General features: G+C 39.0%; 1 protein-coding gene across 1 annotated transcript in view; it reads right to left on the reverse strand.

The window, feature by feature from the left end:
* The window catches only part of LOC118847377 (dynein heavy chain 9, axonemal-like), a 61284-nt gene that overhangs the window by 40149 nt on the left and 1663 nt on the right, over positions 1–19472 (reverse strand). Inside the window, 5 exon segments of the mRNA XM_036755824.1 lie at positions 1079–1133; positions 4181–4425; positions 8804–8995; positions 11642–11804; positions 11806–11901. Of these exon segments, the coding sequence (XP_036611719.1) occupies positions 1079–1133; positions 4181–4425; positions 8804–8995; positions 11642–11804; positions 11806–11901 (751 nt within the window).

The following is a 19472-nucleotide window of genomic DNA, read 5'->3' on the forward strand; positions in this document are numbered from 1 at the left end:
TTGAGGTTAGATTAATCAAGTTCAGAGAGGGGGAGGTTGAGGTCCCCCATTAATATGGTTTTGCTGTCTATTTCTTTCTGTAACTCCTTTAACTTCTCCTCTAGGAATTTGATGCTATACTACTTGGTGCATATATGTTAAGTAATGATATTACTTCATTGTCTATGGTGCCTTTTATCAGGATATAGTTTCTTTCCTTATCTCTTTTAATTAGATCTATCTTTGCTTTTGCTTTGTCTGAGACTAGAATTGCTACCCCTGCTTCTTTTACTTCATTTGAAGTATAATATATTCTACTCTAGCCTTTTACCTTTACCGTGTGTATCCCCTTGTTTCAAATGTGTTTCTTGCAAACAACATATTGTAGGATTTTGGTTTTTAATCTATTCTGTTATCCATCTCTATTTTATGGGAAAGTTCATCCCATTCATATTCACAGTTATGATTACAATCTGTGTCTTTTTTTCCATCCTACTCCCCCCCCATTTATGCTTTTATTTGTCCCTTCTCCTTTCCCTTCCTCAAAAGAGTTTTACTTTTGACCACTGTCTCCCTCAATATTCCCTCCCTGTCAGTCCCCCCTTATCTTATCCTTTTCCCTTACTACTTCTTCCCTCCCTTCTAATCACCTCTCCCTTTTCTTTTCCCTTTCTCCTCCTACTGCCTGTAGGGCACGTTTGATTTCTTTTTTTTTTTTTTTACGTTTGATTTCTATAATTAACAGAGTATGTTATTCCTTCCTTGAACCAAATCCAATGAGAGTAAAGCTCAAACAGTGCTCTTCTCTCTCCCTTCTTTCCCTCTACTATAATGTTTTTTGCCTCTTCATGTATTGTAATTTACCCTTTTCTGCCTCCTCCTTACTTCTCCCATTATAATCCCTTTACACCCCTTAATGAAGTTTTTTATCATCCCATCAGTTAATTTATACCCACACCCTCTGTCTCTGTATATCCCTCTTAGATGTTGTACTGACTATACCATTCTTAAGATTAACAAATATCATCCTCCCATATAGGGATGTAAACAATTTGTCCTTGTTGATTAACAAGGTTTTTTTTTCTTTTTTTTCTCCTACCTTTTTATGGCTCTCTTGGGTCTTGTATTTGAAGATCAAATTTTCCAGCGATGGCCTTTTCTTCAGAAAGGTCTGGAATTCCCTTATTTCATTGAATGTCCATCTCCTTGCCTGAAAGAGTGTGCTCAATTTTGATGATGTGGAACTATGTTTTACATGATTATACATGTATAACCTATATCAGATTACTTACCATCTCAGGGACAGAGGAGGAGAGGGAGGGAAGGATAGAATTTGGAACTCAAAGCTTAAAAAAATGAACATTGAAAATTGTCTTTTACATGTAGTTCGGGTAAAACTGAAATAATATTTACTTATTTTAAAAAGTTATTTATATCGCCAGTAACCACAATGGTGTAGTTACTGATCTAGAGCCAGACATCCTGGAAAATGAAGTCAAGTGGGCCCTAGGAAGCATTGCTAACAGCAAGGCTAGTGGAGGTGATGGAATTCCAGCTGAGGTATTTGAAATCCTAAAAGATGATGCTGTAAAAAATCCTGCACTCAACATGCTAGTTAATTTGGAAAATTCAACAATGGCCAATGGATTGGAAAAGATCAGTTTATGTCCCAATCCTCAGGAGGGGCAATGCCAAGGGATGTTCAAATTATTGAACAATATCATTGCTCTCATTTCACAGGCTTAAGCAAGGTTGTGCTGTAGCAATATGTGAACCAAGAATTACCAGATGAGCAGGCAGGTTTTCAAAGAGGCAAAGGAACTGGAGACCAAATTGCTAACATTCACAAAACATCTACTTCTATTTCATTGACTACACTCATGCCTTTTATTGTGTGGATCACAACGAAATATGGCAAGTACTCAAAGAGATGAGAGTGCCAGATCATCTTACTTGTTTCCTGAGGGGCCTGTATGCGGGTCAAGAAGCAACATGGAACTGATAGATTTAAGATTGGAAAAGTAGTACAATAAGGCTGAATATTGTCACCTAATTTATTTAATTTATATGCAGAGTACATTTTGCAAAAAAAAACCTGGGATGTACTCTCCCTCAAAGACACATCATACCCCCATGTTCTGGGCTCATGCTACTGTACTTAAAATCAATCTTAGCCTCATAGTTCAATACTAATTTTTTTTCTAACTTTTTTTTTGTGGATCACATCAGCCCTGGAACTCATACCTCTACAGTACCCTCTGGCCTGGGTTTCAATCTCCCTGGGATTGGAGAGGGTGGAAATTAAATAGTGGGGAGTTTCTCCCAGGTTCTTCATTTAAGGAGGGGGTCCAGGCTAGTTGTTTCTTTATTTCCTCCCCAACTGTACTCCTCTGGACTTCATCATGCCCCCACATTAGTTATCCTCTACCTTTCCCTGCATTTTAACTTCTTTTTATGTGTTATCTTCCCCCATTAGATTGTGAGCTTGTTTAAGGCAGAAACTTGTCTTTTGTCTTTCTTTGTGTTCTTAGTGTTTGGCACAGTGCCTGGCATATAGGCATTTAATAAATAGTTACTGACTGACTTACAAGTATTATTTTAGTGGCACAAAACACATCTCCTTATATCTTTGTAGCCTTATAGCACCAAGTATGGTGTTGGGCAAAAGGTAAAGCATTCACTAAAGACTTGTTGATTGACATTAAAACAAATCAGAACTCTGGACAGTGCAGTAACTGATTGTGGTTTCAGTGAAGTGTCAGGGGTTTCATGCCTCCCTCTCAGTGGACAGATGGTGTAGATTATGGATGTGGAATGAAGTGTTTCCTGACATTACCGATACAATGATTTGTTTTGCTTAGTTCTTGTTTTTTTGTTTCTGTTTTTTTTTGGCAGTGGGAAGGCAGGAAATTGGGGTTAAGTGATTTGCCCAAGGTCACACAGCTAGTAAATGTGTCAAGTGTCTGAGGCCAGATTTGAATTCAGGTCCTCCTGACTCCAGGGCTGGTGCTCTACGCACTGTGCCACCTAGCTGCCCTGTTTTGCTTAGTTCTTAGTTTTCTTTTTCTAAGAAATGTTCTATTGAGGTGAAGATGCCATTGGAAAGTGATAATGAAAAAAGAACATAGATAAAATATTTACATAAAATACTTGTTGATTTCTGAGTAATAAGTTGGAATAGGAAAATTTTCTCATCATAGTTAACTTGATCATCCGTTTTCTCTTCAAGACAAATCAGGCTTAGAGTACCTAAGGAATACAGATGTTCCTCAGAAACCTCTAAGATGGTGCTCCTCATTGCCTATCCTCTAGCTCAGTGGTATCAAACCTAAATAGAAATGGAGGGCCACTCATCTGTACATAAGGATCCCTGTTGGCCTCATAGTGACTTAGTTTTAAAATGTAATATTATCTGTGTCTTATTATATTTTTATTTTGTTAACTGCATTGTAATCTGGTGTAGGGTGCACTTAGGAGTCACATGTGGTCTGCATATGTGTGACGCCTCTTCTCTAGCTATCCAGTTAATTTTATGTCTATCAGAGGACTGTAGGGAAATCAAGAGAAAGAGATTCTATAAGTTTCTTATCTCAATATCAATAAATCATGTTTCTGTGTATCTAATCTAAATGATTTTAAAATTTATTTCCTTTTCCTTTATGTAACCCAGTCTCCTTTTGCTTTTGCCCATAGGTACAATTTTTCAGTGCTTAATCATTTTTGCAATGGTTAGCAAGCATCAGCGGGGTAGAAGGTCCACAAAGTAGTGATCCATTGAAAAGTTTGCAGATGAAAATTATGAACTTAGGAGAAGTGGGTTAAATTCTTTATTGAGAATTTGCTTCTGTTCATGTCTTAGTCATTTTTAAAATTAAAGCAACAAAATACATTTCTCTGATACTGTATTTGGGAATGAGAAACATATACATTAAATAAGAATTGAAATCCTTGTGATAAAAATGAACCAATTTGAGATTAATGACTAAATATAAGCTGAGTTTAGGAATTCAATAAACTTTCTTAAGTGGGAAAAGAGGACTCTGAGAGTCATTCCAGCATGGTCATTCCAAAATGACTCTGAAAATACTGCTGGAACACCCTAAAAGCATTATGCTTTCCAGAGAATGTTAGTCTGGAAGGAACCTTAGAAACTTTCTAGTCCTACCTCTCACCACTTCACTGTAAAGCAGAGGAAACAAACCCAGGGAGGTAAAGTTCACATTGCACAATCCGGACTATAAATGGGAAGATTACCTGGTGATAACTGTTGTAGTCCATATTGACTGGAAGTGGGAACCCTGGAGCCAGAAACATTTCTCCTTCTAACATTTCTGGTTTAATGAATTCCTCCAGGTATGTTCTACATAGCCTCCTGTCCCAGTCATCTGTGATGTGGCCTCCATACATAATCTCACCAAAGAGGTAGCGCAAGTCATCATAGGGCACCTGAGAGACAGGGAAGAGAATGAAACTAGACTGAAATGACTCAGCATAGGAATTAATGTGTAGATGAAATAGGTTGATGCCTAAAGAGTGTGATTTCAGGTACAATGATAAATGTGGTGAACATCAGCACTTTGACTCCTCCTAAATGATTCACACTTCACCATCTGTTTCTTCTTCTACTAACACGTGGTTGAATGTTACTGGAGGAAACCACACAACCATGCTGACTCTATTACAAATTTTTGCTCTCTAATCTCAACTGTGCCTCACTCCCACAAAATACTCTTTTACTCTTCTCTAATTGACGCTCACATTTCCGAGGCCAGCTGTTCTAAACCTCTTCCTCAAGCCTTTCACAACACTCTTTAACTCCTCATTCTCAGTGGAGGATGCCATCTGAGAAAATAGAGGCCATTCAACACGAGTGCTCTCCTTTCCTTTATTCTACATACAAACTCCCTTATATTCATTTTGCATTCTCTCTTTTGTTCTTTTCTAGTAGAGGTGGCCATTCTCACAAAAGTCAACACTAAACCTTGGATCCCATTCCCTCTTTCTCCTCCGACAGATTGCTCTTTTCTGACATGCGAGGGAAGTGCATCCATGAACATTTTGTAACTCATTTCAGTTGGCCAACTATATGTTTGGAAGTAGCCTTGGTGTGGTAGGTTGATTGTGTAGCTGGAATTGTTGCATTTTCAAAAGTGCCTGAGTCATTTTCAGCTCTCTCTTTGTTGTATTCAAGTTGGAAGAGCAACATAATTCCCTGGCAGAAGTGTTGTGGAGCTTTCTACTCCTAAGGTTACACTGCCCCTAAGAAACAGGGCCTGGGTCTTGTTTGCTCTTTTTCATTCCAGGTATTTGGAGTGGAGTTTCCAACCTTGAAAGTTTCAAAGGCTAGGAGAGCAAGACACAGGAATCTGGGAGTCAGAATCCAGGCTAGGTTTTGTAGCCAGCTCTGAAATTGCCCTGAGGAGCCAGGAACTAGGAGCAATTTTCAGAAGGGACCTTCAGGGTCCCAGTCCAGTGGAAGGACTCATTTGGCAGCAATGTTGCCTTTGGATGTGAACTTGATGGGACCAATGCCATGCAGGAACTGAACTAAATAACGAGCCTAACCTTTTCTGCCAAGACTAAGGCTGTGTAGGAGGGATTATGCACCTAAGGTATTGGGGAAAATATTTATATATTTTTTCTTGCCAAATCTTTGAAGTAAATATTTTTTTCTAAAAACTGTCAGATGTTAAGTGGTTAAATGGAACTGAGATTCAGGTCATTAGGCCCCTAATATAGGAGGAACAAAACTGATGGTGGCTAGAGCCAGCGGCAGCAGAGAAAAAGATTCCTTAAAACCCTCAAGATACCCTGAAATTCTGAAGGGAGATATATAGCCTGCCTGGCCTTGAGAGAGTGGGGCCGGAGTGCGCATATTACATGTAGAAGTTTGTACAAGATAGCAGAGAAAAGAGACATCCCAACACTCTCAGAGTACCTGAGAACTTGGGGATGTAACACCCTTGTTATAGACAGAATGGCACCTGAATACATGTTAACCAAAGAAAACCAGAAAAAGAGAGGTGTGTATGAAACTCTAACAGAGCTCATAGAGCTAGATATCCACACGTATATAGGCATACATTTAATGTGGCAGTACCAGCATTGCCTTTCTTATCTGTGTCCTCTTCTAGACTTCCTTCTGCTTTCCTCTCTGTGCTATAAATGTTCCATTTACACTCCTTCCTTTCCTTTCTTCTCTTTTGTATCACTATCTGCGCTCCACAACTCTCCTCCATAAGTATCACCACGCAAAATATATTTGTGTTGTATAGACAATACATGAAAATATGTTCACAGTCCATCACCTCTCCACCAAGAATCTGGTAGCATGCTTCATCATCAGTCTTTTGGAGTCATTCATTATTGGTCACTGGTCATTGCATGATCATATTTCAATGTTTATAAAGTTGTGCCATTGAATAATACTTCTTGTTCTGCTTAATTCACTCTATGTCAGGTCATACAGGTATCTTCAGGTTTTTCTGCATTTTTCCTTTTTTGGTCATTTTATTATATTAATATACCATAATTTGTTCAGCCATTACCCAATTTATGAGCACCCACTTTGTTTCTAGTTCTCCAGCACAATAAAAGGTGCTATTATAAATTTTTTTTGTACCTATTGGTCCTTTTACTCTGTCTTTGATCTCTTTAGAGATACCTACAGAGTGATGGTATTTCTGGTATACACATCTTTTAGTGACTTTTTGCATATAGTTCCACCTAAGCTGATGTCAAGAATGGCTGGACTGCTTCACAGCCTGACATTAGTATGTCTGTCCTCCTACAGCTTCTCTAACAATGTTCATTTTCCTTTTTTTTGTTTGTTATTTTTCACCCATCTAATAGATATAAGGTAAATTCAGAGTTTGTCTTCTTAAGTTTGCTTAATTTAGAACATATTTTTATATAGTTATTGATAGCTTCTTCCCTCTAGAACTGCCTTTTATAATCCTCATAAATTTATCTGTTAGAGGATGGCTCTTGTTCCTTTATGTTGGAATCAAATCCCTATATGTATATATATTGGTTATCAGACTTTTACTAGAGAAATTTGCTACAAAGACCCCCCCCCCCCCGCTTCATTATTTCCCTTCTAATTACACTGATTTTGTTTATGCAAAATCTTTTCAATTCTATCTCCCATGAATATTTCTATCCCTTGTTTGGTCAAGCACGTTCTCCCAATTCACAGTTATGAAAAGTATTTCCTTCAGTTCTCTAATCTGTATATGATGTGTCTTTTTATATCTAGGTCATATATCTCTCTGAAGCTTATTGTATGGCACACGTTGGGAGATGTTGCTCTAAGACTAATTTCTCCCAGACCATTTTCTAATTTTCCCAACAGTTTTTATTGAATGGTAAACCACCCCAGTAATTTATGTTTTTGAGCTTATTAAATACTATGTTACTGTGTTCACTTAATTTCCAGAATTCTTAATAAGTAATATTTATCAACTTTTCTATATTTTTAAACCCATGTTAAATGTAGTTGAGGTCTGGTGTTGCTAGGTACCCTTAATTCCCACTTTTCCCCTCTCATCATTTCTCTTGAGATTCTTGACCATTTATTCCTTCAGATGAATTCTGTTACAAGTTATTCTAGTTTTACGAAGTAGTCCTTTGGCAGTTGGATTGGTAAGACTTTGCATCTGAAAATTAATTTAGGCATCATTGCCACTTTTATTATATTAGAATGGTCCAACCACCAATAATTAATACCTCTCCAATAATTTGTCTTCTTTCGTTTCTTTAAAGTTTGTTTTGTGATTGTATTTATATCATTCCTACATATATATGTATGTATATATATATGTATATATATATATATATGTATGTATGTATATATGTATATATATATATATCTTGGTAAGTAGATTTCCAAATGTTTTATAATTTCCATATGGAATTTCTTTTTTTCGTCTCTTTCTGTTAGATTTTGTTGATTATATACATAATGCATACATATAAGTTTGTATGTATATTCATGTGTGTGTATATCTATCTATTTATATGGAGAGGGTGTAGGCAGGCAAGTGCTTTTTGCGTTTTTATTTTGTATTCTATCTTATTAAAGTTATGGTTTCTATTATGGTTCTATGGTTTCTGTCTGAGGTTCCCTAAGCAAATCATATAGCTCTGTTCTTTCCTGAAGATGATACCTCATTGAAATATTTAAACATATCTTTGTACTGTTCATTACTATCACAATAAATTATATAGCCAGAAATACCTATGAGTTTGAGACAGGAACAAAATCTTATGACATAAATGATTTCTCTAGCTTATTTTCAAACTAGTCTGGGGACTCAAAGCAAATTGATCACTTAATCAAAGAGGTTCTACATTTCTCTTAATTTGTGATGAAATATCAGAACACAGCCTTTGACTGCCTTAGAACTTGGGTAGAGCGTTAGAAAGGGAAGGAGTCAGTAGTAGATAGAGAAGGGTGAAACTTGGGATCTTGGTCCTGAAGACCACCTGAGAAGTGTTGTTTAGCACTTTATGCCATAAGGTAGCCTCATAACCTATGAGGTTACTACATAGAGTTTAGCACGAACCTTGTTTTACATGGATCGGTTGTTACCTAATACATGCACCTTGCATGTATTCAGGGCATTGTCCCATATCTCTTGTTAAAAAGAAAGTTAGCAAGTTCTGGGTGATAGTCCTTCATTGGAACTGCTCCTCTTCTCTCACTAGAAAATGGCACTACATTTTACATCTGAGTTGAAATAATAGAAGGACAGACTTGACATTCTGGTACAGCCCTACTGATTCCGGTTTAACCATCCAGGATCCCATTCATTATTCTTACCTTGGCATTGGCCTCAAGGAAGTTATAGAGCACATTCACGGAGATGGTGAGGTCTCCTGTGTTAAAAGGGTAATAGCGATTCCAGCCTTGAGGTCCAAATTTGTGCCTTTCTGCTACTACAGCATGGAAGTAACAAAGTGCAAATAAAATACTCTTAAACTCTGTCTCTCGGCTATACATCTCCAGAGTATCCTGAAAGAAATATAATTGTTTCAGATTTCAAAGCACAATAGAGTTCAAATCAGGCAGCCTAATATGTTGGGAAGAATCCAGGAAAATTTGGAGTCAAAGACTTAGACACAGCAACTTGGGCCAGTCACAATCACTTCTTTGGGCCTCAGTTTCATCATCTGTGAAATGAAGGGCTGCATAGTAGCCTGGCTTTGAAAGCTTCTGCCTGGCCTGCTTTGCATAAATCAAATAGTCACACCTTGCCACGGCATCATTAGAACATCATAATTTGCTTTGGCCTTTGAGCAGGAGAAATACTCCAGCCTGGAAAGGCTTGTGAATTTTTATTTCTTTCAAATGGCTTCCCTGAGTAGGATGCTTTGTATTCAAGAATAAATGCATTGGTAGCAGAACAGTTTCCATTGTTGACATATTTTAGGACAGTCTCACCTATAGGTTTCCTCAGGGGCAAGTCTATACACTTTGTTCATCGAGTCAGAAAGGCAGATGAAGAATCTCATGAGAAAAGCTTTTTTTGCAGGTGAAGCTTATGATACCCTCTCTATCCTTCAAATTTGTCACCCTCATTCTGGAGTTCTCATAGGGAACTATGACTGTTGTATAATCAACCTAAGCCTGTACTACTCTCCATAGTCTTCCAGGAATTGAAAATGAAACAGAGGCCAGTGCCAATTCAACAATATTTTCTGAAGGCTGGTATTCAAGTTGGGTGAGGCCTATTGGAGGACTTACTTGCATATTATTTCTTGGTTTTTAAAAATGAGTCCGTGTTTGAAAATACCTCTAAGCGATCAAAGAAAAAGATAAAGGACCCATATGTACAAAAATACTTATAGTAACTCTCTTTGTGGTGACAAGAATTGGAAACTGAGGGGATGCCCGTTAATTGGGGAATGACTGAACAGGCTACAATATGTGCTAAAAGAAATGATGAAAGGGATGGTTTCAGAAAAATATGGGAAGACTTATATGAACGGATGCAAAGTGAAGTACGCAGAACCAGGAGAACAATGTACACAGACAGGGTGATATTGTAATGATAACCAACTATGAAAGACTTAGCTACTCTGATCAATACAATGATCCACAATGAAAGGACTCATGATGAAAAAAGCTATCTACCTCCCGAGAGAGAACTGATAGACTCTGAGTGTAGATTGAAGTATACTTTTTCGTCTTTATTTTTCTTGCTTTTTTTTTTTTGACAAAATGACTAAGGTGGAAATATGTTTTACATGACTTCATGCGTATAATGAGAAATTTCTTGCCTTCTCAATGAGTAAGGGATGGCTAAAAGGAGGAAGAGCATTTGGAACTGAAAATAAAAAAAAAGAAAATGTCTCTAAGTGCAAACGTTAAATGTTTTACGTTAAAATGTTACCATAAGCTAAGAGTAGGATCACGAAAATGAAGTCAGTCACAGAAATATCACATGACTGCATGTACATTGGGTGAGGGCAGTTTTTTTTTTTAATGGCCCTTGAATTTTGCTCTCAAAATAGTTCAGCTTGGGCTCTATAGTAATGACTTGGATAAAGGCATAGACAGCATGCTTGTCAAATCTGCAGATAACAGAGCTGAGAGGAAAGCTAACATATAGCATGACAGGACCTAAAAGTATCATGACAGGTTGGAAGATTAGACTGAATCTAACCAGAAGAAATTCAGTTGGGATAAATGTAGTCTTGCACTTGAGCTAAAAACATCAACTTTCTAAGTATGATAAAGTCTAGATAGCAGTCTGTCTGAAAGAGAACTGGGGTTTTTAAATGTTTTTTAACATGGGGCAGCACTATGATGTGGTAGCACCCCTCCCAAAAAAAAGCTAATGCTGTCTCAGTCTTCATTAAGAGAAGCACAACTTCCAGGGAAGAGGAAGTGAGTCCCATTGTATTTTGCCCCGGTAAGAGCACAAGTGGTGTACTGTGTTCAATTCTGGTTTGCCCCAGTTTAGGAAGGACACTACTGATAAGCTCGAGATTGACTACAGAATAATGGGCAAGATGGTAAATGGCCTTAAGGTTGTGCCATATTCTGACAGGTTGAAGGAATTAGTGATATTTTGCCTGCCTCCAATCTCTGGCCCCCCAAAAAACTCTTTGGGGATCATTATAATTATGTCCAAGTACATGAGGGGCTCTCACGGGAAACAGGGATTAGACTTGTTTTGTTTGGCCCCAAAGGACAAAACCAGGGCAATATGAAGTTGCAAAAAGGCAAATTTAGGCTCAATGTCCGGAAAATCTTCCTAATAATTAGAGCTGTCCGCAAGGGGGATGGGATGCTTCAGGAGATAGTGGGATCCCTTTCCTGGGAAGTCTGTAGCTGAGTCCAGATGGATATGGGTTGTATTAAATGGCTGTGGATGTCCCTTCTAAAATTCTGTGATTCATTGATTTTGTGGCATATTCCCATTTACTTCCAAAGAAAAATGCATGTAAGATCTCTGGTTCCCCCTCACTTTGAGCCAAGGGAATATTATCAGGGACACAACAAACACAGGATAAAGATTAGTTTAAAAAGAACCAGTCCTACTTCCCTTCTCTTCAGCACAAGCAGACCTCATTCTGAGCACATCTTATAGTTAGATCTCAAATGTGCATTGGGATTGTTGAAGCAAATTACCCACCTCTCCTAGTGTGGTACCTGAGTAAAGTTGTCTAGGGCCTTGTGCAGTTTGGCATGCATGCCCATGGGAGGTTCGTTGGTGATCTTGATGGAATTCTCTAGAATGCCGTGGGGAATGATGTGGTCATCAGGAGAGGCCGCAGGCTCAGCACTCATGAAGACCCTGAACTCATGATGGCTGCTCCAACTTCTTCTCGAGGGAGTTGAGCCATTTGGCTACCAGGTGGATGTATTTGCTATGCTTTCTGTTAGCACTGAAGCAGCCACCAGGTTTGCAGCTGAAAACAGAGATCTGACCTTGGTTTTGGTTTCCAAGAACTTATAACCTAGCGTAAGGCTGGGAGGTCCGCTAAATTAGACAGCTCCCCAGAGAGAACCTCCTTAATCTTTTGGTTGCCTGGGCCTTCCCCTAAGGAATCACCAGTAGAGAATCCAGGCTTTTACTGTCTTGTGCCTAGATGATCCTAACAGTCACTGAGGTGGTTCACCTTACCTTGAGGTTCAACTCTCTTCAATTCATCTTGCCTATTGTCCCAAGACTAATTTTCCTAAACCTTATTTTCATCATGCTACTTCCCTGCTCATTAATAAACAATGACATTTCCTATCCAGCTGCACATTACACTGTTTGCACTCTGGCAATCACCTCTTTCTCTCCTGCACTGGAAACTTAGACTTTATCCCTGGGATATTGTCTTTGCTAGGAGAGCTTTTGCCTTAACTTGCCTGGAACTAGGCCTCCATGCCACTTCTTAGCCACTTCTATACTATGCTGCAGGAAGCATACTTCTCTCTGCATTCCCCCTCTTTCTATTTCCCCTTCGTGTTTTCCCTCATTAGAATGTGAGCTCCTTAGGGGCAGGGGTTTTGTCTTATTTATATTTGTATCCTCAATATTCAGTATCCTGGCACATAGTAAGCACTTAATTCTCATTCTTTGTCTGTCTGTCTCTCTTTTTCTCTCAGCAGATTAAAACTCCCAAGGCCTAATTTTCAACTTCTTCCACCATCCTGCCATGATCTTAAGCCTGGTATAGTGGAAATAGTTCTAAATTAGGAATCTGGAGGTGTGGGTTCAAATTCTGACTTTTTGCTATGCAAACCTGGGCAAATCACCTCACTTGTTTGGGCCTCAGTTTTCTACTCCATACAGGGTGGGGGAAGGGTAGAGTCAGTGGTCTTTAAAGTTTTTCTAGGTTTTACATTTCATATTGCTTAAGATGTCCCCCCTCCCTCCTAGCCTGAAATGTCTTCTCCAGTTATTTAAAGTTCCAGATCAACAACCTGCTTCATAAATACTTTTACAATGAGCCCAGCCTCTAATGATCTCTCTTTCCTGTGTGTTCTATTTCACTTACAATCACTAGTCCTTTAGAGTTCAATATGTGTGTGTGGTCATATGCATATGTATGTGAAACTGAGTATGCAACCAACTAGACTATAAGCTCCTTGTGGGGTCCAGGTTGGTTTATAGATCATTAGAGGTATAATTATCTTCCTGAACTAGAGTTCAGTGATTTACAGAGTAAAGGGAATATTTTAGCCAAAATCTCCATTTGCTAAACATATGCCAATGATCCATGAGAGAGTAACAAATACTTGGCTGATTCTTTGAGGAACACATTCATGTTGCTGTCTGGTTCCAGATGGAGAAACCTTTTGGTCTGTACTTGGGGGTGCTTGTAGTGCATGAATCAAAGATAATCCTGGGAGGGTCTAATTCCCCTGAGGGTTAAGGAGGTGAGCAAAGTGGGGAAATATTTCAGTATCTGTGGAGAAGGGAGCAACCTCTGCTAATTTTGGATTGAGTCCTTATCTGGAAGATTTCATAAAGGTTAATAGTATATCTCTCCTGGTCTTCAAGGAGACTCAAGATTTCAGGCTGCTCTGGAGTACAGCTCTAAAGGATTTCAGTTCAGTTTAGCTCAGAACCTTAGAGAATTTCTGGAACCAATGTGTTCCTCTAGAAGATCCAGAGGATTTGGAAATTGAATTTTTGGGATTGATTAGCTTGAATCCAAAGCATATCTAAGATAAGATGTTTTTTGGAGCCATGCCAGGTAGGACCTAAAACCTTGGAGCAGTTTAGGGCACTCTATTAAACTGCCCCAGAGTCTAGAGACATTAATAAGTGCCCTCTGATCCCTGAAAGTCTGTTATGGTGTTCCAATTCCCCTGAAGAGCTCCTTAGAATGACTAGGGAGCCTTAGAGCAGTTACTTTGCAACAAGCCAGAAGAATTTCAGAGTGTATTTATTTCCTTTAGTTCCCTGCCAGGGTCTCCAGACATAGGCAAGGAAGGAAGCAATGTGTCTGCATGATATTCCATTGCAGAAATGTCAAATTCCAAGGCATCAGGGCCAAATAACCCCTGAGTGCACTGAACTAAATTAAAATGTAAATATTTTCCAATTATGTGTAACAAAATTAAAGTATAATACAACATAGGTAATGTTAATTTGTGGTTTTTTAAGTCAATATGCAGCCTGCAGAGATCAGTTTCTTTTTTGAATTTGACATAATTGTTCTAGTGCTTCCTTCAATTAAATAATCAGGCACTCTAGATGTTTGGCATCATGTAATCAAATTCATAACCTCAGAATTTCAAAGTAACCAAGAATAGGAAAACCCCCCTAGGAATTCTGAGTGAATGAAGGCTCAAAAATTTGAGTGTGTCAGAACACAAGGTCTAAGTCAGCACAAGGTTTGTAATTTTTGTGTTGCTGGTTGGAGCTGGGTGAGAGGATCATCTCTTCATGGGAACAAGAGTGGTTAATAATAGGCAATTCTCTTGTTCCCCTTGCCAAGCAGAGTTCAGAATCATAAGTTCATCACCAAGAGAGTACCTGGCTTATGGAAAAGCCATTCCCTTCCCAGCACTGTGAAAACTCAGCAGGATCAGAAAGCCACCATCCTCTTTTCTTGTAGATTTATTGTTTTTGGAGGAGATCCCTCAAAAAAAGGGGTAGATCTCTGAGCTCTCGAACCTAAAATTAATAAGGAGGCAACTGAATGTGAGATTCAAAATCAAATTTGACAATCAATTTCTTGAAACCAAAACAAAGCATTACTCCTTTATCCCAGTGTTGCAGAGCTATTGATTTACTAAGAGGACAGAACAGATGGAAAAGGGACAGTAAAGTTTATGGGAGCCTTTATAATTAGGGTTGGTAGGTCATACCTGCAAGATAACCCAGTGACCATTCTTGGCAGCCAGATCCAATGCAGCCTCTGCCACTGCCTCTTGTCCTTGACCCAAGGACGCATTATGGAAATTTTGATTGTTGAAGGTGTAACCAAGTTTCTTCCCTAAAAAAGAAAAAGGAAATTTTCATCATTATTTCTCTTGTCTTACCATCCCATTATACCATTTATCTCTCACATAGGCACACACACATCCTTCCAGACACAGCCACACATAAACATATACATAAGCATACATAGTGTCATACCAAATGTATTTTCTTTCTCTGAATTTTGACCAGCACCCCCTCAAGTTTTGCTCTGATATGTTCCTAATACAAATTATGTAGCTGTAAGAAATATTTTAAGAGTACATACTTGTATATTATATCAATTTAGCTGTTACACAGTTGGACTCACCCTAAGCAGTCACCAGGAATCAGCAACCCTGAAAAGGTCCCCTAATGCCCTCAGACCTGAGTATATGTATATAATAAATGAATGAAAAAAGTATTTATTAAATGCTTACTATTTGCTAGATACTGTTCAATGCAGAGGATACCTTAAAATGAACAGGTATTAACTATTTAGCAGAGGCAAAACATGTGAATTGACATTTTTAGAAGGGCAGTAACCGTGCAGATCTCCTATTGTGTGTCATTCTCACATTGGGGCAGGAAGGCTTTCCCAGGCTGGAGGGATAAAGCCTTGCCACTACTGGTCTCCAGAACTCTGCCTGGGTTATAAACCTGGCTGTAATGATGGCTGAATGTCACCAAATATCTACCGAGATCCATATTATACATTCATTTTTTCACAAGTTATGTATAGTGTACCCAGTAGAGAAGGACCATGGGAGAAGAATGCTTTTGTTAAACATTCATCCCTCTGGGGCCTGCCCAGGCTCATGAAAATCTGTCCCCTTAATAATAGAGAGCACTATGCTGCCAAATGATTCATTTGACTTAGAACTTTGTCTCGGTTTGGGTTAAACAGGAATTTGGGTTTGGTTTTCCTTGGCTCAGTGCTTATCAGCATGACCATTTATCCATAGATTACTACTATAAAGAAATAAACTCACTTTCTTTAGGAGGTTAATACCTTTCACACAATGCCTCTTCTTGGGAGTATGGTGTGGAGTGCTGGCTGCCAACATAGTGGGAAGAAGAGGGACAACCAAGCTCTTCTGGAGGACAGTGATCCTGTTGTTGGGGGCTTCAGCCTCTTCTAGAATCGACTAAAGGAACTTTAAAAGAGCATCATCATGGACCTACAGGGTCACTGAGTCCAGCCCCTGTGCTCTTAGGGATTTGAGTCTGAAGAAGAGAACATTGAGGGAAAGAGGAATAAAATAGTCATTCGGACTTAGGCTAGCTCTGTGGGAGAGGAGCTAGGCCTCTGCTGAGCCCCACAGGTAGTTCTTGGAGTAATGGGTACAATTAGAAGAAGCATTTTTAAAAATACATTTTTCCAATATCTTTGTTAACATCTGTCTCTCCCTATCCTCCCTCCCAAAGGAAGAAGCATATTTTATTTTTTAAAGGAACATTTTCTGCCAGCCATGGTGGCACATATCTATATTTCCTTCAGTTGGTGAAGCTGAGGCTGCTGAATCTCCTGAGTTCAGAAGTTCCGAGCTACAGGGTGCTCAGCCAGTCAGGTAGCCACGCAAAGCTATTATCCCCATTTTACACATAAGGAAACATTAAGTCATGATAGCTAGCATTGGGGGGAAGAGCCAAGATGGTGGAGAAGAGGCAGCAACTCAGCTGAGCTCTCCCCCAAATCCCTCCAAATACCTTTAAATAATGTCATAAAACAATTCCTGGAGCAGCAAAACCCAGAAAAGGATGGTGAAATGATTTTCCAGCCAAAGACAACTTAGGAAGTCAGCAGGAAAGGTCTGTTACACCTAGGTGAAAGTGGAGCAGAGTTCAGTGCAGGCCATGCCAGCACAACCCTGGCCCCAGTGAACCAGGAGCAGGCCTTGGGAGCCACTCAGCAGCAGCAGCAGCAGCAGCAGCTGCTTCTAGAGCTCTCAGCCTATAGATGGTAAGGGGGTTGAACAACTGGTCAGAAGGAAATTACAGGGGTGTCTTTGCTAGCACTGAGGCAAGACTGGCTTTGCTCATAATTGGATCCAGGTTGCAGTCCTGGGTGGCGGTCCCAAGGCAAGGAGGGGCACTAGCACACCAGAGCTTGTGGGGCAGGGGACCCTCCTCATAGTTCCAGGTCAGAAAAGAGTGCCAGGAGAGTAGTAAAGTCCCCTCCTTAGATCATACCACCTGGGAAGAACTGAAAACTTACAGATCCCTAGAAGTATCTCTGGAAACAGCTCCACAAAGCCCCTGAAGCTTGGGATAGTGTGCCCTACATCCTGGAAGTAAAGCCCTACTTTAACAGAGTTAAAAGTCAAGAAATAGGCTGGGAAAATGAGCAAACAACAGAAAAAAAATATTCTGACCAGTTACTATGGTGACAAGGAAAATTGAAACACAGAAGAAGATAAGGTCAAAGCTCCTACATCCAAAGCCTCCAAGAAAAATAAGAATTGGTCTCAGGCCATGGAGGAGCTAAAAAAGGATTTTGGAAATGAAATAAAAGAGGTACAGGAAAAATTGGGGAGAGAAATGAGAGTGATGCAAGAAAAAGAAAAATGAGTCAACAGCTTGGTAAAGGAGACACACAAAATACTGAAGAAAGTAACACCTTAAAAAACAGACTAGGCCAAATGGTAAAAGAGGTACAAAAAGCCAATGAGGAGAATGCCTTAAAAAGCCAGACTTAATCAAATGGAAAAAGAGGCACAAAAATTCACTAAAGAATAAACTCCTCAAAAAGTAGAATTGGCCAAATGGAAAAGGAGATAAAAGGCTCCCTGAAGAAAATAATTCCCTAAAAATTAGAATTGACGGGTGGCTAGGTGGCACAGTGAGTAGAGCATCAGCCCTGGAGTCAGGAGGACCTGAGTTTAAATCCAGCCTCAGACGCTTGACACACTAGCTGTATGACCTTGGGCAGTCACTTAACCCCAATTGCCCTGCCTTCCCCCGTGCCCAAAAAGAAAAAAAAAATTAAAAAATTAGAATTGAGCAAATGGAAGCTAATGACTATGAAAAATCAAGAAACAATAAAAACCAAAAGAATGAAAACATAGAAGACAATGTGAAATATCTCACTGGAAAAATAACTGACCTGGAAAACAGATACAGGAGAGATAATTCAAAAATTATTGGAGTACCTGAAAGCCTTGATCAAAAAAAGAGCCTAGACATCATCTTTCAAGAAATCAAGGAAAACTGCCCTGAAATTCTAGAACCAAGTAGTAAAATGGAAATTGAAAGAATCCACTGATCACCTCCTGAAAGAGATCCCAAAATGAAAACTGGTAACATCATAGCCAAATTCCAGAGCTCCCAGGTCAAAGAGAAAATATTGCACACATCCAGAAAGAAACAAAGTATTATGAAGCCATAGAATAATACAAGATTCAGCAGCTCCTACATCAAAGGATTGTATATTCTGAAGGTAAAAGGAGCTAGGATTACAACTAAGAATCACCTACTGAGCATAATCCTTCAGGGGGAAGAATTGACATTTAATGCAATAGAGGACTTTCAAGCATTCTTGAAAAGACCACAGCTGAATAGAAAATTTGACTTTCAAATACAAGACTCAGACATAAAAAGGTAAATGGGAAAGGGAAATCATAGGGGCCTTAATAAGGTTAAAGTGCTTACATTCCTACATGGGAAGATGTTACTTGTAACCCATAAGAACTTTCTCATTATTAGGGCAATTAAAAGGAGCATATATAGACAGAAGGCACAGGTGTGAATTGAATATAAAGGGATAACATCTAAAAAACAATAAAATTAAGGGGTGAGAGAGGAATGTACTGTGAGGGAAAGGGAGAGGTAGAATGGGGTAAATTAGCTCACAAAAGAGGCAAGAAAATGTTTTTACAGTTGAGAGGAAGAGGAGGGAGGTGAGGGAGAGTGAGTGAAACTTGTTCATCAGAATTGGCTCAAAAAGAGAATAAAATACACACTTATTTGGGTATAGAAATCTAACTTACCCTAGAGGAAAGTAGGAGGGAAAGGGCATAAGAGAAGGAAGAAGGATAGAAGGTAGGGGGGTTGGGGATAGATTTGGGGAGGGATAATCAGAAGCAAAATGCTTTTGAGAAGGGACAGGGTGAAAGAGAATAGAATAAATGGGGTGGGGGGAGAATAGGATGGAGGGAAATAAAATTAGCAACAGTAATCGCAAAAAAAGATTTTGAAGCAAATTTCTTTGATAAAGTCCTCATTTCTCAAGCATTGAGAACTCAGTCAAATTTATAAAAGTAAAAGCCAATCCCTAATTGATAAATGATCAAAAGATATGAACAGTTTTCAGATGCAGTAATCAAAACTATCTATAGCCATGTGGGGAAAAATATTGCTCTTAACTCACTAAGGATTGGAGAAATGCAAATTTAAACAATTCTGAGGTACTACCACATACCTACTAGACTGGCTAATAGGGTAGAAAAGGAAAATGAGAAACGTTGGAGGGGATGTGGGAAAAATGAGACATTAATGCACGGTTGGTGGAGTTGTGAACTGATTCAACCATTCTATAGAGCAATTTAGAACTATGCCCCAAGGGCTATAAAACCATGT

The sequence above is a fragment of the Trichosurus vulpecula genome, chromosome 4, assembly GCF_011100635.1.
Source record: "Trichosurus vulpecula isolate mTriVul1 chromosome 4, mTriVul1.pri, whole genome shotgun sequence".
Classification (NCBI taxonomy): Eukaryota; Metazoa; Chordata; class Mammalia; order Diprotodontia; family Phalangeridae; genus Trichosurus; species Trichosurus vulpecula.